The sequence below is a fragment of the Phaenicophaeus curvirostris genome, chromosome 1 (genome assembly GCF_032191515.1).
Source record: "Phaenicophaeus curvirostris isolate KB17595 chromosome 1, BPBGC_Pcur_1.0, whole genome shotgun sequence".
Classification (NCBI taxonomy): Eukaryota; Metazoa; Chordata; class Aves; order Cuculiformes; family Cuculidae; genus Phaenicophaeus; species Phaenicophaeus curvirostris.
This window is the reverse complement of record NC_091392.1, coordinates 47,522,637-47,548,612: the sequence shown is the minus strand read 5'-3', so window position 1 is coordinate 47,548,612 and position 25,976 is coordinate 47,522,637. Positions and strand designations below refer to the sequence as shown.

Genomic DNA, 25,976 nt, shown 5'->3' with positions numbered 1-25,976 from the left:
TAAAACCACTGCAAATCCCATCTCCTTACGTCATGCTCCTTACACCTTACGTATTGCTGAATATGATAACTGAGAGAGGGGGAGAAAGACTGTGGGGACTGAATACAAGTGAGGCAATAAAATTACATCCAGTATTTAATCATCTTTTCCAATAATTGTTTTGGTTTTTTGAGAATTTCTGTATTTCTGTATTTCTTCACGACGGATGGGTGATGGTGAAGAATATCATCCAGGCAGAAGTTAAAGTTTGAAACTGAAAAGGAAGTTCTACATAATGAAAAAAACTGAAATAAGCATAGTGTTATTTTTGGCTTGAAGCATTTTTTTTTAAAAAAAAGTCAAAAAATGATTAAAAAAACCCAAACCAACCAAACTTTATTATTTTGGAAGTACAATCTATCACAAAGTAAATGTTTTAAATATATAATACTAAATAGTAGTAAAGACCCCTTTGTGGAAATGAAATGAGCAACAACAGAGGGAGTAATGAACTGTCTCTCAGTACCGCTAGGAACTGGGTAGCTGCTGTCTGGGACTAACAGCGCACAGCATATTTAGTGCAGCGTATTTTTTTTTTGGTAGAATATTATTATTTACTGTCATAGCAGAAGAAGCGATTAGCTGACATTTCATTGGGCATTTTCCCAAGAATAATCCTGAGGAAAAAGCGACTCCACCATCAGATAAGACAGTGGAAGGAGGTACAGCTGGGCACCCCACAGACCTGCAGGTGTGTCGAGATGCCCTCCTTGAGACCTTCCTGTAGGTTTTTCTTTTCCATCAGCAGCCTTGCCATTTATAAATGCTTCTTCTTTTTTATTGCCTCTGCCCTGATAGCCAAGCTCTTGGCACAGATGGTCAGGACCACGATGAGGACTCCAACCAGGAACGTAACCAAAGGCCAGAGGAAGCAGTGCAAGAGAACAGTCTCATCATGGGTGCGCCTCAGCATCACATCATCTGGCCTGTGAAGAGGAGGAACAGAAGAGGGAGAAAATATAAATCAACTCAATGTCATCAGTTCATCAAAAGTAGGAAACACTTCCTGTGAAAACAATAAAGGTGTTTTATTTGCAACTATGTCAGTGAATTATTAAGTAGACCATTTTGTCTGCCCATCTATCACCAGCACTTGTGGTAGGCCACGAGGGCTTTCCACTTGCAGTGTTTGCAGGCTATCAAGTATGTTCAGGTTAAAAAAACATTTGAAAAGCATTGGTACTTTAGGTTTTCAGGGGTCGTAGTAATCACAAACAGTCGCAAGAGATACAATATCATGCTGTGGATTGGAAAAACCACTCCAGTGAAAACATAATCCAAGGCAGCAATTACACATATCTGTTTCATAAAGCAACAGACACTGTGCAGTGAATTTAAAGTGCAGTTAAAGCTTCCCTTTTAGCTGTGAGTCCTGACATGTCCATCAGGCTACATGGAGGCTCCTGACAAAGCCCTGCTTGAAGTTTGGGGCTGGATGGAGAGCCTGTCCCTGTCCTTAGCACTGCATGACTAGCAGCCCAGGCTGACCCAGCTTAACCTGCACAAAACCTACCACTGGGAAGACTGCTGCATAGCCCTGGTGTGCTGGAGGCTTCAAACTCAGCTCCTTCCCAACAAAGGCCATTTCAGCAATACACTGCAATTTGGTACTGAAAGCACCAGCTGCTCAGTGGACTTGAGTACAGGGACACTTTGGAGAGCCTTTTCTGAAGACCCGATCCCCCGTCCCTCAACCAACAGCATCTAACGAACAGCTGTGGTTGGGTCTGTTATGGATTTATGCATTTCCAAAGGAAAACAGAGGGAAGAGTAGGATAGCAAGGGGGCATCTTAAGAGGCTTGGAAATTCAGCAATGCCACATGTCTGAAGATCAGGTATACATCTGCCTCTCCCAAGTCTGGGAAGTTGTTTGGGAGATCTGATGGCAGGTTTTCTTCAGCTCTGGCTCTTACTGCTTTCCCTGTAGTTTAACAGAGTTATTAAATCAATCTTGTGGCATTTGCACTTTGGTGTTGCTTTCCCATCTACAGCCAGAGATGTGCAGTCTACTGGAAAACTATTCGCAAAAGAAAGAAACAGAACTTTATCTAATTAGGAAAATATACCTAGTCTTGAGTCATACTAGTCTTCACTTACACTGAACAATCCCATCGCAAATTCCTTCGTAAGTGCTACCCGATGCTCCTAGGAGCAACAAAACTCACAGCCTAAAAACCTGGCAACCCAGGCTCATCCAGACGAGTCCTAGGAGTGAAGCTCTCCTAACACAATGGCACAAGGGAAGAGATATCTGTGCAAGAACTGTGGTATCTCTCCCCCAACAGCTTCTACCTAAGCAGAAAACAGCACTAAGAAAACATCCCCTTTAGAGGAAATAAGAAGAAACTCTTCTTCCTTCACTTGGAAGTTAATTAATGGAGATGCCTACAAATCTACAGGGTTTTATCTATCCTTAAGGAATCAGTGGAGCTAAACTGCCAGGCTACACCTGATCCCCAATCTAATTGCACTCGCATTGGCATTTAGGGGTATCTCTCTCAAAATTGCTGTGTGGAGGTTCTCCCGTACCATGCCAGCCTGTGTGTCCTCAAGGTGTGCACCATGTCTCTCTATTTGTGTAGTAAGGAGCGGAATAAGACTTGATTATGAGCAGCTTGGCTATACAGAAATTGAAACTTGGCAACATAGAAAATGATCAAAGAAATCCAGGTGTATTGAAAGAGTGGAACCTGTGAAGTCTGCTCAACTGAAATCCTCCAGACACATAATTAGGCACATGTGGAGACCGCAAATTGCATAAAATATTATTAACTTTGTGGGTACAAACTCACTAGTCTCTGTCATATAAATGACAGCACTCAAACAGTAAAATCCTTTCGCAGAAGGTATAATACTGCTTCCCTCACATGTACTGCACCATCCTACGTGAACATTAATTGGCCACGAGTAGGCAGCATTCTGTCCTCACAGCACTCAGCTTACAAATGACTTTGATTCTTAAGTATTTTTTTAAAGTGGATGTTAATCAAGGAGTTACAAAATAAGGGGCAAACAAACAAACTAGAAAATTTGATTCAGATAAAGGAAAGAAAGTGTGATTGTGGACAGAAAGATGACTGAAAGATTGTCAGAATCTTAGATATTCTGGAAAACATCTGTAGCAAAGGTAGCAGTGATGGATGCCAAACACTAATTATAGGTGCAACTGTAACTCTTGTAACTTAGTAATTTAAAAGAGTTTCCCTTTTGGAAAAGAGCGAAAGACTTACCAAGACATTTAAGGAAGCCTGAGAAGGAGGTTTGGGTTCAAGTGGATACTATTGCTATTCTTAGCTACAGCAAGAGTCCTTGCACAATTCCTATGTGGCAGGTGTGTCACTGTCAACAACTGGCAACGTCTCTTCAGATGATGTATCAAATCATGACTAATTCCCCCAAAAATATGTCGTTAAATGACTCCTGGCACTACATTTAAGACATTACATACCCTACTTTAATGAAGGAGAGATAGAAGCACTTCTGGAGGGTGAACCAATGCATGGAAGAACTCAGCAACCTTCTGGGATATAGCCTCTTGGTACTGACTCCTAGCGCAAAAAAGTGGTGGGGCAAATCTCAGCCTTGCTCCTCCTTGGTTTAATCTGTGTGGTTATTTTGGAAGAGCTATCACACTTTCACCTGCTCTTTATCTTATCCCAAATTAACTTTTCAGTGCAGATAAGCACTGCTGGACCTCAGGAGTGAATGAGAAAAGCTAATAACAGCAGACAGCACTGATAGCAGATAAACCATACACTCCTGGATGGCAATGTCCCGGTTATCTGCCTGTTACAGATTGTAGGAACTTATCAAGATTAACTTTGCCAGCATATAATGCCATTTCTTTGCATTCATACGATTCCCTCCCTCTCCTGTTGGGACCATGCCCCCAAAGCCCAAAACAAAAGACCAGGGGGGAGAAATTATGAGGTGGAGGGATGTAGAATCAGAATTAATCAGATGAATTAAATATAGCAAAGTCATTAGTGATTAATTAACAGGTTAGCCTACAGAGGCTGAATTTAATTTCTTCCAGGATGTTTGTTATTGTCATGGCATTAGTTTAGGGAAAGAGCTATCCTCCACCTCCTGAAGAAATGAATTCTCAGGCAGAGCAGAACAGCCACCACCACCTGGCAGGCTTTCAAGGGAACTAGTGAGGTGTGCAGAGCAGCAGTCCCCTGACATCTAAGTCTGCACAGTGTTTCGAGACATCCCTGGGACAACTCCTAAGTGACCCTGGGACAAACCCTTGAGGGATAAGGAATAAAATCTGCTTGGCAGAAAGTACACAGAGAAGCAGCCAGGGCTGCAGAAGCCCCATGGGACACAGCCATGCTGCAGCATCCTGCTTGGGGCTGAGCTTCTCACCAGGGCTCTGCATCATCCCCTGCTCCCAACCTTGGGGATCAGTGAGAGCTGGATCTGTCCTGCTGTCCTGCTACAAAAAAAATTTGACTTTCACTCCAAGGTTTACATAGTAATTAGTACAAGAGAGCTGCCCCACATGTTTATGAATCAGAAATATGCACACAGAGATACTTGTCTTGCCAAGCATAGACAGAGAGCACGACCAGAAGAGCAAAATCTCTGGCAATGAGCCATGAGATTTATGTGGCCCCTCTTAGTCACTTCTGAGCCCTGAGAAAATCATGACAACTGTACTGTGAGACGAGAGGAGCCAGAGGTGGGATGTGCTGGCAGGGACAGACCGCCAGAGCAGGGCTGCACCATGATGGAGATGACCAGAAGTTCAGAAACCAGACACCCAATAGGGTCTTCAGGAGAATAAATGTTTCACCTGCCTGTGAAACAGAAGCACATTGCAGCAGGAAAGTACCGTACTGTTGCCACTCAAGAATGCTAGACACAGGCCAAAGGAGCAGAAAATATTAGCTGAAATCTCTGGATTCCACTTGTAAAACAATAATTCTTATCAATAACAGAAGCAAGGAGAGCAGGAGCCTGGAAAGGAGCCATGGGGCTGCTATGGGAACAGCAGGAGCAGCAGAGGAGGCTAGCAAAGCTGGGCAGAAAAACCAAGAGGATGGTGGCAGGGGGAAAGGAGAAGGAGGTATTAAACAGACCAGCACTAAAACAAAGAGAAGAGAGAGTTATGTACTTCCACAGCGAACAACCTCTATTCTTGGGAAGAAAAATAAATAGCTATCAGGACACCTGAAGAGCAGTAACATACCTGTTTGGGGTTGCACTGCAAGGTCAACACGTATCAAAACTGCAGCTTTGAAATTATTTTGCTACTTTCGTAGAGGTGACCTGCCTATTCCCACAGTCTGAAGGCTTGTTGTTTGTCTTAGAAACAGAGAAAGGATGGTGCCCCCAGTCCTGGAGGAAACCCTCTCATGACAAGGACAAGGCTTTGCTGGAAGTCCCCCCGCAGCATCACTGCCTTGGTGCTGAGGCAGCGACACTGAACCCAAAGGAGGAATGTCATGCCTGGAAATATGTTTCATTTTCCTGTGCAAAGTAGTAGCTACAATTAAAGATATCGCCTTGTCCCTGCAAGTATAGTACATTTAATAAACCCATCTTTGCTCTATGACTTCCATGTGATACTGCAGTTCAATGATGTTGATCAGAGGGGTTGCACATATTCCCCCTAAGCTCAGTTATGGACTGTCTCTTGCTTCTAGTGATGCTGCCATTCAGCTCTCCAGTAAATGCAAAGCCTCTCTAGGGTATCACCCAAACTTATAACACCAGTTATCTGCACAAAACAGTGGCAGGGGCAAGAGTGGGACAAACTGAGGAGAAGAAACTGAATACTTTCAAGCCCTGCTCAGGCATCAAGGCCTGGTTCTGCTATGAACAGCAATGGCCACTCTGCAACACCATCACCATCACCCAGCACCAGCCACAGTGTGGAAGAATGAGTCTCTACCTTAACTCTGAAAATACACCTTTCCTTTTCACTGAACAGACAAGGAAAGAACAATTTTGTTTTGATTGCTAAAAGGTGAGACCAGTACTTATTTTTAGCAGGACACTGAGCTCAGGGCCAGAGCCTCATGAGGCTCTGAACAGGGGTAACTGGATTAGTTGTTGCATTATGCAACATATCCCTGTTAAGCGCTGCCAAGTAGTTCAAACAGACACTGGATAAAGCAGGCCTCCATCTGAGCCTTTGGAGGAATTACTGAACATCATGGGAAGAACTGCAGTGTGGGGGTACCAAAAAGTCGTGTAGGACCAAAAAGTTACAGGCAAGTAAACATTTCAGTCATCACTTATGCACCACACTGTGCAATCAATGTGACACAGTGAAAGCTGATGGAGGCACAGGCACGGGATAGGGAAACCTTACAAATACTTTTTGTATCCAAACAATCTGGATTTAAAGGTGTTTGCAATCTGCATACACTTGTTTTGCCCAAAATTATCCACATCCCTTCGCTATGACAAACTCTCATCTGTGTTTTTTTTCCCCTGCTGTTGCAAGATGAAGAGATTCTCAGCTGGACTTCTGCATGCAGGGGCAGTGCTATGTCTTACAGCAAAGTCCTTTCCCTCTTGGGCCAAGCACGGCTCCATGGGTGATATAGTGGAAGAAAGGATAGGAAATAGCAACACCATCTTCTGACTGGAAGGACTTAATTCTGAAAACTTAGTGAAATACCAGAGCAAACCATGATTTGTGTTTCACCATTTATGAATGAGCAGCCCTACTACCTGAGTACCCTTGGCTTCCACAGATAATTCTTTCCAGATAAGTGGCCTTCAGGGTACCTCAACACCATATAGGTGGTTTCTATTGACTAGACAGCATTTACTTTTCAAATGTCAGGTGAATTTGTGTACAGCATCCTACAGCAAACATGGAGAAGTATAAAGCATGGCTGGCTCATCTGCTATGCTGTGGCAAAAGAATTGCAGAGTGTTCTTGCAATACTGGATGAACCCAGAGACAAAAAGCAATAATACCACAAAAAAGAGCCACTAATAAGAAACGACTTAACATTTATTGTTCTGCCTGTCTCTGCATGGTGTGAGACTGAGGGGTCAGAGCTGATAGAGATCTTAATTTCTCTCTTTCTTGTTGTTGATGTCGATGAGACCTGGAATGTGAAGAAATAAAGTGACAGGATCTCACCCATCCCACCTGTTCCTGCAGGCATCCCACTTTAGGGCATGCAGCTGTGACCCTTGTCTGCATGTGGTCATGACTGCAGACCCCCTGGGATGCTCAGTGTGAGATCCATGAGCTCAGTGTCTTCTCAAACTTTTGGCAAGAGCATGAGGACTTTATCTGGAGTTGTCACTTATTTTGTGCTCTGAAACATTGGGGGTTGGTTTCTGTTGGGCAGGGCTCCCTACAGACCAGAGTAGCATCATGCCAACAGTCAGGCACCTTCACCAGAGGTCCAGAAACTTTCCCATGCAGTTTGCACCACTTTGCCCAATGCTAGAAAGACAATAGTGGGACACTAAAGATAAGTGCCGACAGTGATAACACAAAACCTCATTTCTCAGTTGTGGGAGGCCTATCTATTTATATTAACTGAGAATGACTAAAATTGTCAAATCTGCATCTCACTCCACTTGTATAACTTTGAACAGTGCAAATGGCATCACTTTCTTCTTCTTTCAAAACAGCCTGTTGAAATGAACCCCACCAAATTGAAGGGAGGAGTTACCTAAGCATGTGCTTTGTCTACAGCAGCAATTCTGAGAGTCATGTTAAATACAGTTTGATGAAGAAGAGATGTTCATTCATTGCCTAGATACTTACCCAGAATTGTATTCTGCCGTTTCAAAAGCAAGAGTATTAATATTGCAACCTACCACTATACCCTATGTGTTTTATACAGACTGACACAGCACTTATCTCACCAACACAGTTAAAAAAATACTGACAGAAAATATGCACACTTCTATTTTGAAGTGAACAGATTTTTCTTTCAGTTTGTATGATTTTTACTGCTTCAAAAGCTGTTTAGTCATCATAGCTAAAGTATCCTTAAGCAAGTCAGTAAAACTTATCTCTCAAAGCTTACTCTTGTCTTCAGGAGAAAATAGATGGTGTACACATTTCAGCTTAGACTATAGGCTATCTTCAAGTATCTCTGGCAGCAAGCCTTTTTCCTACTGTATATCAATTGTTGTAAGATCAGCAAAAGGCAGCATTTCAAGGCAGCCATTGCGTTTGGCAAGAAAATGTAACAGCAGAGGATGCAGCAGCTATAAGAAAAAAGTCTTGCTCGAGTGCTGCACAATTTCCCAGTGTCAATCTACATAAATGGCAGACCCTAGGCAGTATGTAGCCTCAGAAAATTTTGCCTTTGCTTCACCTATAGATATGATGTGAGAACCAGCTCATCTAGCTCTGAACACCTATCACCTGCGTGCCTGCACTCCAGCAGATCGCCCTAAGCTCCTTTACAGGAGAGAAATAAACACCTCCTGGTATCTAACTTATCTGAGGCATTTATTTAGGGGTAAGATGGAAGGCTCCTATTTCTCTGCGCTGACCATAAAAGGTGACTTTCTCAGCATCTTGCTCACACCAGCTCAGGAAATCCTAGACATGACAACTTCTGCAGAAGTTCTCATGTTTCTGACCTTTCTTCTCACTCAGGCAGCTCCTGCTGAAGGTTCCAGGTCTCAGCAGTGCAGGGAACAGGCAGCACCTGCCTGCCCAGCAAGGCCAAAATCATCACTTGGGTCCTGGCTAGCAGACCAAAGCAGTGGCACCTGGTGGACATAAGCGGCTCCCAAGAAGGTTGATGCCAGGTCTGATATCACCACACAGGGTGCCTAAATGTTAACCTCTGCATGCTGCAGATACCCATCTACACAAGAGTGGGACATCTCTCTGCCTGCCACCCTGCTCCAGCTCCTCGGTTCCTCCAAGGTCGAAGCACATACTCGGTTCCTCCAAGAACCTAGCACATTTCCTCTAGTATGTCTTAATAAAAAATAGCTGATGGCAACTCTCCCACACTGAGCTCTAAGTTGCACTAGCAAGCACCAAGCTACTCTCACGCAGGTCTCCCTTAATTTTCACGTGCAAGCAAGGTAGGACCAACCTCCTCCTTTAGTCCCTGTTGTGGCAGATATTAGTTTGAGTGGCTAACTTAACAACCAAGATCAGTCTCCCCGGCTCTACCAAAATTACTCATATTGATCAAATTAAGCAAGCATCATATGCTCCCAGAGTTGGAGTCTAAACCTCATAAAACCTTGTCTGGTCTGGAGATTTTAAATATTCTCTTTCTGCCTTCCTGTCTACATGGACTTATCATCCCAGTCATTGCTGTTGTCCCAAGTCCTCCCAGCGAGCCTGCACATTGCAGTAACAGTAAGTTGCTGATGCCACATCACCTTTTATTTCCTGGCACATCATCATCAGAAAGAAACAGGCAAAAGGACTCCCTCCTCTTCCCATTTACTAAAGGAAGGAAACCACACGTCATCTTTATACACATGTAAGTCACATCAACATCAGCAGTGAAAGTAAGAATTGAAACAGAAGAGAAGCTTTTAAGTTACAACTTTCTACTCCATAAACACGTATGAAAACTGGCAGTTCTGTGAACATTCATTATTGATTCATTCTGTGAACACAGTTCCTGAGTTGGTTTGTATTGTTTACTGATCTCTGCTCTTCCAGTCCCTCATGAGCACAGCAGGATTTATCTTCCACAGAGGGCAGGAACATTACTATCCAAGCCAGAAATCTGTCATCTGAGTATTAAAAGCCAAGATGCTTTTTTTGCCATACAGTGGTATGTTTTAAGGGAAACTTTCCCCAGAGTTTTATATTTTTACTACAAGTGGTAAAAACCCTTCTCCACTTTCTGTGTAGCTTTTCATCAATAGACTTGTCTTGTGAAGTTCTGCACTAGACTCTGTGATAAATCGCATCACTATATGGGGGGGCGTGTATTTACATATGCATGCATTTATATAAAATTCAAACAGAACCAAAGGACAGCTGTTATACAGATGCACAAGCACTTCCACCTATGCAAATGTAGATTACTCACCTCAAGTGCTGGTTAAAATAGCATGTAAATGGTTGTGAACCCACTTTCTCTTTCCAGTATTTCTGCTTGTACGTGACGTTCTCAGAGTTTTCTTGATCGTCTCTTGCACAGGGAGGGATGTATGAACACTGCCAACACATATTGCAAAACAGAGTTACTTCTGCGCTCAAGAATGCAGGGCACCACTTTCTCTGCATTTTGCTCATACTACCAGTGTGACTGAAATGAGGAAAGAATACTAAGTACAAGCTTCACAGAAAAAAACCAAAACAAAAGTTAGCTGAACTTTACTTAATTGCTAGCTACTTCCTGCAGGTACTGGTAAAGAATATAGAAACATTCATTCAGAATCAAAATAAAAGCTTTATCATGTTTTGTTCCATTATCAAACCAACCTGTCATGTTACACCTTGGGGTTTTTGAATAGTGAATGTAAAGATGATCATTTAATTTTGATGTATTCCTAGACAGCTGCATGGATTGGATTTGAATTACTTCCTATTTTCAGTGACGCATGTAATCACAAGTTTTGTTTAGCACCATGCCAATGAATAACTGAAATATTCCAGCAAGCTTTCCCAGATGATAGGATATCTGATACCTGGCTGATACCATTGGCAAAAGACAGGTATTCTTCCCCTGTTACAACAGAGGGAAACAAGCACAGAGAGTTCAAAGCCCCACTTCAGCAGAAAGGTTCAGCATCTGTTTCTGCTGTACAGAATTCAACAAGAGTTGAGTGTGCAGCTGGACTGTCTGCAGATCTCACCCTCAGACATCTGCTTCAAAGCCCAAACTAATAAAGAGAAGTTCCTTCCCTAGCATGGTGCATGCATGACTGGGCTTTCAGAGACTCCACTCTGGGTCACACACAATGCATATATCTTGTTTCCAAGTCTCATCTTTGACATACCACCCTTCCCTCCTAGCTACAGGGAGTTAAATAAGAAAAAACAGCGTCCACCAGATTCAACGTTGGCAGTATCAGGATTTCAGTGTCCAAGCACAATCCCTCCTATTGTTACCAGGCATACACACCGGAGATATTAATTCAAACTGAGTAACACAGCTTAACAGATCCTTGGATGACATAAAAGCTTTTTGCCCTGAAGGACGCATGGACAGCAAGGCTCCAAGTGCACACACAGGTTTTTAATTATTTTAAAACTAGAATCTGCAAGCAGAAGAAGACTGACTGTGAAGGTAGCTAAAAAGCCTCCTACTTATGCACGATGAGGAAGCAGGAGGAGCAGGGTGTGGAAAACCCCTAAAGGGATCCCCGCATACAACCACAGCATGAGTTTCTTCGCTCTATCGTGAAGACAATAACAACAAGGAGAGATAGACCCTCTCTAACCTGAAAACAAAGATGATGGTGACTCACTGTGCCTAGTGGGTGCTTTCTCTCCATCTGGTGAGGTTTGACAGGGGGCAACCATGCTCCCATGGTGCACACTATACCCAATCTGTACAGACCTACAAGTCCATCACCAAACAACAGCTTGACTCTTTGCTCTTGCAGGGAGTTGGGAGATGGAAAAAATCTCACGATTTTATTAGAATGATTGCGTTTGTAAAACCTGATCACTTCTGTCAGGACTTACAATGGCTGCCAGTAGCTTCCATGTTCCAAATTGGAAGAATATGCAAGCAATCTTGTTGTTTCCAAGCTGAAACTTGCCCTTTTCACATGCAAGGGCCTCTGTTTTCACATGGACCCACATGTGATGTTACCACAGCATAGATCTACCTTTAGATCTCCATTCAGATGACCCTAAGCAAGGATTGTCCCACAGCTGACAAAGAAGGACAGAAACAAGCAGCACCACTATTTCAGAAACCAGAATGCAGGACTCATCACACGCACTTATTTCCATCTTAGATAATATTCCTTGACCGGCAGTGCTTTCAGTTTGGTTGTGTACTTTGGAAGCGTCAACCACACCCCTCTTCCCTCCACACTCCCAGTGCACAAACACATCTGTGCAGCAGCTAGATGGAGTTGGCACATTTGGCACAGAAACACCCAATGGCTATGCTGGCTCTGCTCTATCTGCCTGATAGCTGCTAATGTGCAGCACCATCCCACCTGGTCCTCTGCTGGTGGAACTCTGCTTTTAGCTCAGTATGAAGCTGTTAAAGATGGAGTGTTTCAAGGCTGGGATTCTGCTTGGTTTGGAAGATGTGCAGGGACTCCCAGACAGCTTTCCCAGTCAACACATCCATCTTTCCCCATGCTAAGGCAAGACAGAGTATGAAAGTACCACCAGTACCTATAGGAGGGACACCTGGAAGTTGGGGACAAGAATGATATGCTCTCTGTAACTCAAACTTCACACCACCTTTCGGAATGTAAAAAGTGACAGCTAACAGGAAACAGGCTGGATTAATTTCTATCTCGTCCTCTTTATCTTCATATGGAAAACACAGTGGAGACACACTTATTTATTTACCATAAATCAATAGGACCTCATTGCTTGCGTCTTTGGAAGATTAATAGTCTTGAAGAGAGGAGTGGCCACTGCCCAAGGCAAAATTAACATCTTACGAATCCCAAGGGTCAACCTGAAATACCTCCCTAATGTGATCAAGGCCTTGAGCCACAGTGAACACTCAAGGTCCAACTCCAATGTGTGGGCTGACCATGCGCTGCACAAACTCTGAAATTTGTTTGACTCTCCAGAATGCCAGCATGATTCCCATCAACCTGATATTCATTTTGGTCTGTTCTGATCCACACAGGTGGTGGAAGTCTCTCTTCTCAGCCTCCCAAGCGTTCTTCTTGGGGGCTTTGCTTGATCAGCTGCATTACCCTCCAAAGCAGAGTCAGTAGGTGGATAAAAGGGAATCGTAACCTGGCAACTTTCGCTGCCATGAGTTGATGAATGAACCTGAAACGACCACTTGCTTTGGCAAAAGGCAGTTTCTGAAAGGTTGATTCCACAGACCTCCCCGACAAGACATGGCATGTAATCCTACCATCAAAACATTAGCAAATGCCAAGTGTCTGAAAGCAAGATAAGACACCTTGTGCTCAACTGCAGCTTGTGCAGTAACATCCACTTTTGGTGGAAGCATCACACTCTATATTTCTTTGATTTTTTTTCTTGAACAAGTTACAAGGAATCTGGAGAAGAGCTAAAGTAAAGTAAGTAAATCTAAAGAAATAGAGGCCTTTTCAATGAATCTATGGGTGTCATAATCACTCCTCCTACCCTATGCCACAGCAACAATAAAATTATTATGCAATTCAAATACAGTCTCAATTACGCAGCTCAAAATCAGGACCGCTATCACTGCCAGTGATCAAATAGATGACTCAGGATTCAATTCAGTAAAAGTGTCAGAGAGCAGCTAACATTTTGGCCAACAGCAGACTGAATTGACCCAGCAGTGTGCCCACGTGGCCAAAAAGGCCAATATCATTCTGGCTTGTATCAGAAACAGTGTGATCAGCAGGACTAGGGAAGTGATCATCCCCCTGTACTCGGTGCTAGTGAGACGTCACCTCAAATACTGTGTTCAGTACTACTGTTTTGGGCCCCTCACTACAAGAAAGACCTTTCGCTGCTAGAGTGTTGCCTTTCCAAAGAAAGGCAACAAAGATGGTGAAGGGTCTGGAGCACAAGTCTCTTGAGCAGCAGCTCAGGGAACTGGGGACGTTTAGTCTGGAAAAAAAAGGAGGCTGAAAGGAGAGCTTATTGCTTACTATAGCTACTGGAAAGGAGGTTGTAGTGAGGTGGGCATTGGTCTCTTCTTCCAAGAAGCAAGTGATAGGATGAGAGGAGACAGCCACAGGTATCACTAGAGAGCATCTGCAGAGCCTGCAGGGGCACCAGCCCAAACACAAACCTGACACTTCACCAGATGCAGCAGACCCTCTGAAAATAATTGTAGAGCTGGGCATATTTTGGTATTAAACATCCTCTGTTGTGAATTATATTTAAAAGAGTCCAAATCCCGAAACCAACTCTATTTACAAGTGTATGGAGGAGATAACTGTGTATCATCTCTTCAGACTGAGTGCTTACAGAAAGTGTGACAGGGGCATGCGTGGATGCAGTGCACAGACAAGGAGCAGTGACTGGCTGCTCTACACCCTTGCCTGTGGCTGGGATGGGGAGAACCGGACTCTGCTGTACACCTGCTAACTTCAGGCTTACCAGCCGTTTTCCCAAAAGGTTTCTTCAACAAAACAATTACCAGGTTCTTCTGGCTCTTCACTTAACTTCAAGCATAGAAAGGAAAAGGTCTAGAAGTCAGAAAGCAGATCTTTTTAGCAGTTGATATACTCCCTTGTCATTTTACCCAACCGAACTTGTCGCCTGCCCCCCACACTGGCTATATGCACCACCGACGCACTCCATCCTTAACGATACTGACAAATTGACTTTGGAATTAATCCCCCTTAAGCCTTATCTCAGAGACTGTTATTGCTATTAGAGCAGCTGAAGAAAGGCTACCATCAGTCTGATGAAATTTCTTCCTCTGAGACAACAATTAAATAAAAAAAAAGAGAAAAAAGAAATCCACAAATCACTCAGACTGAACACAAATGTAATCGTGCCTGGTGCATTATATATACATTTCTGGATTAACTCTGACCCAGCTATGTAATCTTTTAAGAACTAAAATGAATCCTGGGCTGTACAACGATGTGATTATCTTAGGAAGAGAGAGAAAAAAAAACCTTTTTCCCGCAGCTAGGCATGACTAGACCAGAGAGATCCATAGCTTTTGATATGCTTGTATGCCAGCTCACTCTGCTACAGAAAGTAGAATATTTTTAATCCAATACACTGGAAATTTTTGGGGTGGAAGGAAGCTGCCAGCTGATTCAGTACCGTTGCATGTTGTAAGGAGCCTCAAATATGAGTTTACTGCACAATCAATGCACCAGGAAGAATTGCTACCACACACAGAGAAGTAGCTAAATGGGATGTAAAATTTTAAGACTGTTCAGAACAAAATCAGTGACTTTTTCTTCCTTCTAGTTAGTTAGAATGGACCAGCATATTGTATATCCAACTGTATGAACACAAGTGAGTGTGTTGCAAGAAAGTGATGGAAATGGGAAGGCTTAAACAGCTTTTTAATAATAATAATAATAGCTCTCATTCATAAATCCATACTGGATACTAAGCATTTAACCCAGCAGATCCCTACTCTGTTGGTACAACTGATTTATTTCAGAACAAAATCCTGAAAGCTTTTAAATATTGTGAGACTTTAGGAGAAAAATTAAAAGGACCATCTAACTGCTCAGCTATGCAGACAATAAACTAGAGAAAAAAGGGAAACCCAAAGTGACGGGTATCCATCCTTCATTCCTTTAAAAGGGTACATTTTCCTAGTGAGATCCAAATAACTTTTATTCTTATTTTGCATTGGTTTTACATAAGCCCCTTCAGGTAAGGAAAACAAAGGTAAGAAAAACAACTACAGCGCGTTTTTTTCTATGTTGTTTTCCTCTTAGCTAAATTCAATTTTTACCAGAGAATGCAGTTACATCAAAAAAAACCCATGCCCCTTCTGCTTGGTCTCATCTGGTAAATCAGGTTTGGTCATCAGCAATCAATACCCCAGGGTAAACAACGCACACCTTGAGATGAAAGCTGGAAGCTAGAGGAAACAGATTATGTTTGTAAAAGCATGCAAGTCCAATGTGCTTCCAACACACAGCCCTGTGTTTCCTTATTAATTACTAAATAAAGATAGGCTTCTAAGTGACATTCACGGGCATGGCTCCTGGAGCTCTGGGTGCCTCCCTGCAGAAATTGCAACCAGCCCCCAGGCAGGTGCAATCCTTCTCTTCCCACTGGACTTCCAAAAAGGCAGGAGAAAACAGGATAGAGAAGTAAAAATAAAAAAATCCTCAAACATTCAAGCTACTCGGAGAGATCTTGAGTTGCAGCCCAGTTTGAAAGCCTCTGCTAAAACTAAAGATGCTGCAAGAGTTGCCAAGCCCAAGTGTGCTGCTGGCACAGCTCGTAACGCACCAACCCACCTCCCATCCTTGCTGGAGATGTCCAGAATGTGGCTGTTGGGACATGCTTGGTGGCAACACAGCATCTTTGCCCCACCTCAGAAGGGTATTTCACCAACTACCACCAGCCCACCTGAACACAGAGGTTTAGGGAAGCCCTGGTGCTCAGACAGCTGGGTGCTCACAGTGCAACCCTATGTAACCATGAACCTCTCTACAAGGTGTCTGGCAGCAGCACTTCCAGACAAAGAAGTTTGCAAAGCTCCCTCACAGGCTGTTTCACTTGCTTCACTATCAGGCACCATCCAGTACTGTAGCTTCGCTGCTTCTGAGCAGTGCCAACAATTAATCCAAATCCTGTCAGACTTACCATCCTGCTTCTTGCTCTGCTGATTTTTATCACAGCCACCCTGAGCCCGCGACCTGCCAAGGGGAAAACAGGCAGCCCCCAGCCCTTGAGCTTGCAACTTAATCCATCTCCCAAGGTCCAGCTCCACACGGGTGTAACTCTGGCTGTGGCGATATAAGACTGCACATCCCAAACCAGACATGAAAGTCTGCCCCCCAGCCCCTGCACACAGCCCCCTGCATCGTGCTTAGTACAACCCTTGGCGCTGCACTACATCCATATCTCAGTTGAAGAGCTGAAATCCACTTCTCCAACACACTCATAATTTGAGGCTCTTTCATGGGGAAGGGGGGCAAGGGGGGTGCTGCCACATTTTTTATTTTCCTGAAACTACCTAACAAAATCTCCTCCACTCGGGGAGCATGTTGGCAAGGTGGTCTTTACTCAGCATGAAAAGAAAAAAGAGAAAGCAGAATAACTACCTCTAAAGAAAGAAAAAGCACAACACACGCGTTGCTTTCAAACTATCCTAGTTTGCTAAAAGCTGCAACTTTAAAGATGCTTCCGTACGGTCCATTTTCATGTGGGTGGTGGAGAAGTTTAAGAACCAAAACAGCATCAATAAAACTTCTGTTTCAGTGCAGCCCTTTCCCGAGTCCTTCGTCAGCAGCGGCTCTGTTAAAAATTTTCATTGCACTTCGGAGAGCTGCTCTGGGAAGCCCCTCACCCTTCGAGACACAGAGCACAACAGCTCTGGTCACCCTGGTCACCGGCAGCAGGAGTTTCTCCCTGGCTTCCCAACCATGTCCCGGGGCTCCCGGAGGGACAGACATGGGACCAGCATCCCCGCTGCACTGCTGCCGGGGAACGTGTGTGGAAAAAGTAATATATATATAGTGTGTATGTTTACGTATAGTGTTATACTATGTATATATAGTATAGTGCTATACTATACTGTCACTACAGATAGTGTTAAACTATTTATATAGTACAGCACTATTCTAACCTCTATATACTGTGCATATATGTACATGCTATATATAGACATATATTTGTACACATAGACATGTCACGTGCACTTTATATATATATATGTATCTACTTTTTCACAAGGGGCATTTAGGAGGGGATGCTCTGTAACTTCATACGTGCTCCGAATCATAGAATCATGGAATCATAGAATCACCAGGTTGGAAAAGACCCACCGGATCATCGAGTCCAACCATTCCTATCAAACACTAAACCATGCCCCTCAGCACCTTGTCCACCCGTCCCTTAAACACCTCCAGGGAAGGTGGCTCAACCACCTCCCTGGGCAGCCTCTGCCAGTGCCCAATGACCCTTCCTGTGATTTTTTTTCCTAATATTCAGCCTAAACCTCCCCTGGCGGAGCATGAGGCCATTCCCTCTCGTCCTGTCCCCTGATCATCTAGTTCCAGTCGCACCTGCGATGGGCAGGGACACCTCCCACTAGCTCAGGCTGCCCAAGGCTCCATCCAACCTGGCCTTGAACACCTCCAGGGATGGGGCAGCCACAGCTTCCCTGATCACCCTGTGCCGCTCTCAAGGCGAAGAAATTCTTCCTAACGCCTACCCTAAACCCGCCCCTCTCCAGTTGATACCCTTTCCCCCCGTCCTGTCGCCGCAGCCTTTGCGAACGGTCCCTCTCCATCTTTCTTCCCGAAGCTCCCGAACTTCTCGCTCCCCGCGGCCCCGGGCGGGGTGGGGGGGGGGGGGGGTTCTCTGCCTCTCACCTTGGGGTTGGTGCGGAGCTGCCGCTCGTCCTCGTGGAGCAGCGCGGGGCTGTCGGAGCGGGACGTTCGCACCAGCACCTGCAGGCAGGGGTAGCGGGCGGTGCCCCGGCAGGCGGCGCCGCACGAGAAGGTGCAGGCGAAGCGCTCGCCCAGCTGCCGCACGGCCAGGACGGTGCAGTTGGCGGGGCCGCCCCCGCCCCGCTCCTGCAGCGCCGGCCGCAGCCAGCAGCAGCCCAGCCCCAGCAGCGACAGCAGCCCCGCGGCGATGAGGAGGAAGCCCAGCCGCATGCTCTTGTCCTCCGCCTCCGTGTACTCGTACGCCGGCCGGCCCCGCGCCATCCCCCCGGGCAGCCGCGGCCATCGGGGGAAGCTCCCGCCGCCCCCGCCCCGCTCCCCGCCTCCTCGGGAGCCGCTGGGCGGGTAACCGGGGTGTGTGTGTGGAAGGGGTGGGGGTGTGTGTGTGGTGGTGTGTGTGCGCGTAAAAAAAAAAAAAATCGGATAGATAAATAAATAAAATGCAAATAAACCCAGCTGACCTAATTCGAGCCCCTCCGGGGGCGGGAGGGACAGCTTGCGACGGGATTATCTTGGCCCGGGGGATTTGCTGCGGATTAATAGCGGGTTCGGGGCAAGATGCGGCGTCTGAAGCGCGGGGCGGGAGCGTGCGGGGCCCGCGACGCACCTGGCGGTGATGCTCGAGGCTGCTGCCGGCCACCCCGCCGTGCCCAGGCTGCTACGGGACTGCGGGCGAGGGACTTGAAGTTAAAAGCCTGTTGCAAAAGGGCCGGAAAAGGAGGGAACCTCGTGGAGTCACACGAGCTCCTGTTCCCTCAGAACCGACGCGATTTCAGCCGCCCAGGAGCGATGGGGGAGCAAACTCTGTCCCGGCGCCAGCCCCGCGGCTCGGGGCGGCTGCGGAGCGCGGGTGTTCAAACCTTGACTGCCCAGGGAGGTGGTTGAGTCACCTTCCCTGGAGGTGTTTAAGGCACGGGTGGACGAGGTGCTACGGGACATGGTTTAGTGTTTGATAGGAATGGTTGGACTCGATGATCCGGTGGGTCTCTTCCAACCTGGTGATTCTGTGATTCTATGATTCTATGATTCTATGATTGACTGAGCAAATCCTGCAGCAATATGATGGGTCCTTGAAGACAAGCCTGCTTGGAGCACGAGGGTGGGTCGAGATGTCTCCAGAGGTCCTTTCCAACCTTAGGTTTTTCTGTTATTATGTGTAGTATATATTACATTGACCCTTTTGCATTATTCCTGTCTCAGGAAATAACCACGACACCTGGGTAGTGGTTGTTGCAGTGCTGACAACTTTCACAGAATCACTAGGTGGAAAAAGACCCGCAGGATTCACAAACAAGGCAAGGGTCCTGTTACTTACACCATTTATCATTTACACCTTGAGATGCGTTGCAGACTCCTCACCTTCTCACCCTCCTCCACCAACACCACCTGCAGCCCTGCAGGAAAGTCCAGAAGAATGAAATTGTGGCTGGGAAAATAGTTTGTGTTTCTCAGTTCTCAGCTCTAGCTCAGTTAAGTCCCAGAGACGAGAAGACTCTGGCCTCAAGCTCTGCCAGGGGAGGTTTAGGCTGGACATAAGGAAAAAATTCTTCACAGAAAGGGTCATTGGACACTGGAACAGGCTGCCCAGGGAGGTGGTTGAGTCACCTTCCCTGGAGGTGTTTAAGGCACGGGTGGACGAGGTGCTAAGAGGCATGGTTTAGTGTTTGATAGGAATGGTTGGACTCGATGATCCGGTGGGTCTCTTCCAACCTGGTTATTCTATGATTCTATGATTCTATGATTCTATGATTCTAAGAGCTCATGTGAAGTCATGCACAGCACCACAAGGCACCAAAATCTGTGTACGCCCAGAAAGTCAGACCCGAAATGAAAGGAATTAAATATCTGGAAGTGAGGAAGCAGATGTTATTTTAACCTTATTAACTGAGAAGGGAAATAATGGGAGTTGGCCGAATGTTATCCTTCCTCAACAGGACTTTTCAGGGATGCTGGGCAAGTGGTCTGCTCTGGACAACACCAAAAACAACATTTGCACAGCAAGGATAGTCCCAGTCTCCAGGCTCTTTGTCATTATTTGAAGACAAACAGTAAGCAAGATGATAGCTGTCAAGAAGTTTTAGGCGGGAATTGCTTTTAAGTAGAAAGTACTGACCTTTGAAACATCACTCTAAGAAGTGCCCTCTTCAAAGCAGGTCTGCAGAAAGGCAGTTGGTCCAAGAAAATCCACTTATTTTGCAAATAAAGCTTGGTTATTACCCAGCATTTTCCACTGTGGCAATGCAACAGAACAAGCTCTTTGGTGCCAAAATACCATGAGCAATAGTTATATTTTTATTCTGTAGCCTTTATCATAGGTAATTAGGTAGAACAAAATGTGACAGTTTTGGAGCCAATAGCTGAATCTGATGATACAGCAGACGAGAAGGTACAGAAAAACCAGAAAAATAAATACGGGAAATAGCGTTTTCCTCTGGGCACCTTTTTCAATCACTTTCCCACTGCAGTGCACGATGTCAAACTTTTTAAAATAAAGTTGATCCATAGGTTCTCCAAATGGACTGTTGAGCAAGGTTTGGCAGGAAGGCTGCTGTGACATGAATATAAATGGATGCAAATACTGTCCGTAGTCGCACCACTGCGCTACCATGCTGCCCCTAGGCCAGCTGCTCTGTAATAGCCTTTCCTAATACCAAAGGGTTTCAGAATGCATTCTTTGTCTCTAAGCCTGGGATTATTTTTATTATTTTTATTCTTATTTTTATTTTTTTTTCCCCTTAAATCTGCGATAGGTCTTTATACCAGCAACTGAACTCATCTTGGTTAGTCTGTTCCCATCAGTTAGGCTTTGCTGCTGGTGCTTGCGGTGGCAGCAGTCCCTAATAGCAGGACTTGATGTGTAGAGCTTATGTACTATAAAAAATAAGATTTTAATCAAGTAGATTTGTTGCCTGCCACCTTCCTCAGGAAAGCTCCATTCCTATTCTCTGTTTAGATGGGCTTTGACTTCTCATCTTTCTTACAGAACAGCTGGCATTGAGTCTCCCTGCATTTGGTACTCTGTTCAATTCACTGCTGTCCCCTGTACATAAAGTGCCATCAGCCGAAAATTAAGGCAACAGCTCACTGGGCAACAGAGCAACCTTGAGAGTTAACCTTCCTGCGTGCACCCAACCCCTGCATCCTCCATGGCCACAGGAGATGCTGAGGCTGTATTTTAACTGGGAATGGCATTTAATGTTTAACTGGGCAATCTCATTGGTTTCAAAGCTTTGCACAGATAACTGAATTTGGAATTCAAATCTATTTGGATCAGTCAGAAGTGAAAAAAATATCATTAATGCCTGGTTTGCAAGAGGGCAAAGCTGGATACTAGGGGCCTCTTGTGAAGATTTTAGTGCTGCTGTCACCTGCTGAGGGCAGGAGTCTGCTCCCTGGCTCAGCAACCACCGACTGCATCAGGAGTGGCCAGGGCTGAGAAAGCCAGCACAGAAAGCTGAATGTCTGTACTCCAGTGGCAGGTTGCTAGTTGCTTTTTCAGGCCCTTCCTTGCCCCATGACCGAGGGGCAGGCTTACCTGTGGCCAGCCGCTGATCCTCCCCCTGACAGCCCCTTGTACAGCCTGTGATGTGCCTCCACCTTGGCTGCATATCTCGAGGTTGGACAGGCAGCGGCGGGTCTCTGTCACCACGCACCCGGTAGAGGCTGGTGGATGGGAATGGACTCACGTCCCTGTTTCCTTGCAGAAGTCTAACAGCATTCCTCGTGATGTTGAACGTGAAGCTGCATCACACTGTTTTCCACTAAAGCATCGATAGTGAACTCCCTTTTCAAATTAAAAAAATGTATATCTACTCAGTAACAAAATGTCTTTTTGAAACCCAAACTGTAATGCCCCCCAGAGAGTGTACTGGTCTTCATAGGGAAGGAGATCCCAGTCAGCTAGTAGAAACACATCTAGGGGCAGGGAAACAACCAAGCCAACCCTTTTATCCAAAAGAAGAGCTGTAGAAAAAGAAGTTTCCACAGAATTTCACTTGTGTCTGCAACAGAGCAAGCAGCTCCAGGATGCCTGCTTCCCCTTCACTCCTCATCAGGGCTGTTTTATAGGCAATGCAGGATGGCACGATATGAAAATTGGCCACTTCATTGGATTGTTTGTTAAACCAGAGGGCGTTCAAAGAAGTGATTTAGCAGATAACTGTTTTGGCAGCTTCAGCAGGAAAATTCTGATGCATACCCATATCCAACATTGGCACGGTAATGCCAACAAGGGATTCTGAAATGCAAATGATAAATCTATGTCTAGGGAAATAATAGGCAAGCTCAGTTAGCACAGCTAATTCTGAAGTGGGCTGAACCAGTAATATTCAAAACTATTGTTTCATACGCTTTAACACTACTTTCAAAAACATAAAGAGTAACTCCAATAGCGAAGTGGTTTTAAGAGGTCAAGATTTTACCTGCCGAAGTAATTCAAACCACGGTTTCAAAATAAGTAAACCTCTGGTCTTTAAAATGCACTAAAAGCTTTCCGGTTTGTGGAAATGAGCATGCAGGCTTGTCAAAGAACAGAAAAGAAAACTGCTACATCACTTTAATTCTTACAGAATCATAGAATCACTTGGCTGGAAAAGACCTTCGAGATCAACAAGTCCAACCATATGTGTCCACTTCTAAACCCTGAGTTCTCTCAGCCTTACTTTATATGGAAGGTTCCCTAGTCCTTATGATCATCTTGGTGGCCCTTCTCTGGACCTTCTCCAGCCTGGTCACATCTCCTTTGTATAGCAGGGACCAAAATTGGATGCAGAACTCCACATGCAGCCTGACAAGCCCCAAGCACAGTGGGACAATGACTTCATCTCCACTGGCGCCCTTCTTGATACACTCCAGCATCCCATTGGCCTTCTTTACTCACTCATGTTTACTCTTTTTAATTAATTAATGAGAATTTGTACATGAAAATAAAAGCATCAGTCACCAATCGGGACTGCTTAGCTCCATTTGCATTCCTTAGAATTCCATTTCTACGAGTATCATTTTTAGACAGCGGTGAATTTTGAGGAACATGAAGAAAAGGGTAAGGTACTTGAAAACTAAACACGCTCAAATTCTGTTTCAGTAGATGCAGTTGTTATATTTGGTATCTTAAATCAAAAGCACTGCCTAGCTACCTCATGACAACTGTGCATTTAGAAGGTGTTCTTGAGCGTGGCAGCTGGCAACCAAACTTTCTTTTCTTTTGTTCCAGTCAATATCCAGCCGTCTAAGGGCTTTCAATCAGAAGTTATGGAGAATTAATAATAAAAAAGTAATTCCTTTTAGGTGAGAAATCTCTTTAAACCAATATTATCTAGAAAATGAACACCCTTCTGCAATAGCCATCACGACCTACAAGGCATGTGGGATTGAGCTGACTGCCTCAGAGGCCTCTACACCTTCCATCACTGCATCGGTGGTTCCAAAGATGGTTTATGGTCTCTTTATGGTCACGAGAAAGAGTCCCTCAGCATATGGCAAGCATCCCCCAAAACAACTTCACATCTGACTACAATAAGCAAGTTCTTATTTTAGGAACATTGTCAGTATTTTTTTATCACAGTAACTGTAAAATGGAATTAGAAAAGTACAAAAAAATACTGGTTTAAGGATAGAGAGGATTCCAGACATGAAACGCAGTATAAGTGGTACGACTACACATCATTGTACTGTACAGACATTACATCTGTGAAACACCAGCGTGGACAGTCACGAATCCTGACACATGTGCAGCCCACACTTTAACAGAGGTCACAGTCATGCGTAAAATAGTTCTACCCATGTGAGCTTCTGCAGGCTTCCCTGGATTACTTGGGTCTTCAACTAGATTAATCAAGCCTATGAAGCTTCTCATGTGCTTAAGTATTGGTGGCACCAGGTACTAAGGCAGAAGAGATCGAGTCCTGGGTGGTGGGTTGGTTTGTTCATTTCCAAACACCCAGGTGCAGTGTCCTTACCTCCTTCCTCCTCAACTCCCTGTTACTGTGGGTTTTGACAAGCAGGGTGGTTTGGGTAATAACTGTTAAAATAAGAACTGCAAATGTTTTCTGCAATTCTACAGATAATCAATGGATGAAACATACTTTAACCCTAGAAATTCAGGGATAGTGGATTTCCAGAGAAACTGGAGCCAATTATCCAATATTGATTTACAAACAATATACAACAGTGAAGGATTAATATGACAGTGTGTTAAAAAGGCCAGGCATAGGAATACTTCTTCTTTCCCAGAACAGTGGGTTTACTGCTCGGAACTTACTTTGCACATTGTCGTAAGACCCTGTAGTTATAGGGAAAAAAACTCAGCTCAAGTAAGTGTATTTTTAAAGGAGCATTCTGTTCTCTCCCTTTATTCATAATGTCAGTAGAACGTATAAACATTAAATAAGCTTCAGACCTTAATTGTCAGTGTTAAAAATCTCTTGACCAATTCATTTGCCACATGTATAAGTATGTAAATGAGGGCTGAGATTTTCTTCCTCTCAGAAAAAAGGCAGTATTTTTTTTAGTTTTTTTCATTAGTGGGATATCAGCTCAGAAGTGTTTTCAATTTTAAATCTTGTTTTCCATTTAAATCTGTTTCTCTTACTTCAACCCAGAGTGCAACATGAAATAATCACAGATTTTGAAGTCTCCATATAAGTTTATTTAATTGATAAACTGGCACCAGCCTGTTCTTCCCCTTGGAAGAAGGAAAGCATCAATCAGTTCCTTCCTCACAGGTTAGAAGTTTGCTAAAAATCAAGCATCTCACAATTTTGAAGTGTCATGCTGTCAAAAGCAACTGCATCATCAAAGCAGCTTTTTGGAGAACTAAGGTCTGTATTTCAGCTTAATTGTGTTTAAAGTACCATAGATATTTATTAGTAAAAGATAACCATTTTTAAACTAACTTATCTTGCTCCCTTTAACATATCTATTGTTCATTTCCTTGAGACTGGCAATGCAGAAGAAAAATGAAATTAAAAGAACCCAAGCCCATACATTAAGAAATAATCATATTTGATTTCAAGATGTAAACATCAAGAATCCTTAAAAAAAATTCAAAGATCACAGCAGACCTCTGACTTTTTTTTAAAAAAAAGGTGACGTTAAATGTGGAGTGAGCAAGATGGTTTTGGGAAAGGATCCTTTTAAAAATATATAAATTTATGTTTGATTAGTCAAATATATGTTTGTATCTGCTCCAATTTGAGAAAAAAAGCCACCATCTTTGTCAGCTGTGTTATGATCCAGCTGATAGCTAATCATCCTCTTCTTTCAAGCTGAGAAAACAGTTTGCTTTAACAATAAAAATCATAATGAGTAAGCTTATATTTTTACATCTATCATCTTAAAATACATACAAAGAAGTATAGAATTTTAAATTGCTATACTCCTGGTAAAGAATCACAATGCCATTAATGGTCCCACTTCCAAGTTTAATTCAATACCTGCCAATGAGCTGCTTTGGCATGACACAGAAAAACAGGTCAGAACCTGAAACTAAACCCCCATGATTCACTGCCATGTGTTTTGCTGCCTTTTCTTGCTTTGGTACTTTCAGGTATTTTGAAATGGTTTGCATCACCAGAGGCAACTCAATGAGAAGTGGCAGTTGCACCAAGAAAAAAGAAACTATCCAAATGGTTCAACGTTTTTCTTCTTCCACTCTAGATCAGTTATAATTTTCAAAACCGGACTAAGTTCACGTTTGTTTGTGTCTGTAAGTTCAAGTAGTAGTGACCATCAAATGAAATGTACTTCTGTTTTAACTAGGAAAATA

General features: G+C 44.1%; 1 protein-coding gene across 1 annotated transcript; it reads right to left on the bottom strand.

Annotated features, from left to right (window-relative positions):
* Positions 1 to 371: 371 nt before the first annotated feature.
* Positions 372 to 18,514, bottom strand: KCNMB4 (potassium calcium-activated channel subfamily M regulatory beta subunit 4). The gene is made up of 3 exons (XM_069857376.1): positions 18,137 to 18,514; positions 10,048 to 10,175; positions 372 to 965 (listed from the first exon to the last, which is right to left on the bottom strand). The coding sequence occupies exons 1-3, from the start codon at positions 18,473 to 18,475 to the stop codon at positions 797 to 799; spliced, it is 636 nt and encodes a 211-aa protein (XP_069713477.1). The 5' UTR covers positions 18,476 to 18,514; the 3' UTR covers positions 372 to 796.
* Positions 18,515 to 25,976: the final 7,462 nt, after the last annotated feature.

Bases quoted from the DNA above. Each gene is read 5' to 3' on its own strand.
- KCNMB4 (XM_069857376.1), bottom strand. From the start codon at position 18,475: ATGGCGCGGGGCCGGCCGGCGTACGAGTACACGGAGGCGGAGGACAAG. The intron at 10,176-18,136 runs GTGAGAGGCAGA...ATGTGTTGGCAG, and splicing joins AGCTCCGCACCAACCCCAAG to TGTTCATACATCCCTCCCTG. The intron at 966-10,047 runs GTGAGTAATCTA...TCCTCTTCACAG, and splicing joins TATTTTAACCAGCACTTGAG to GCCAGATGATGTGATGCTGA.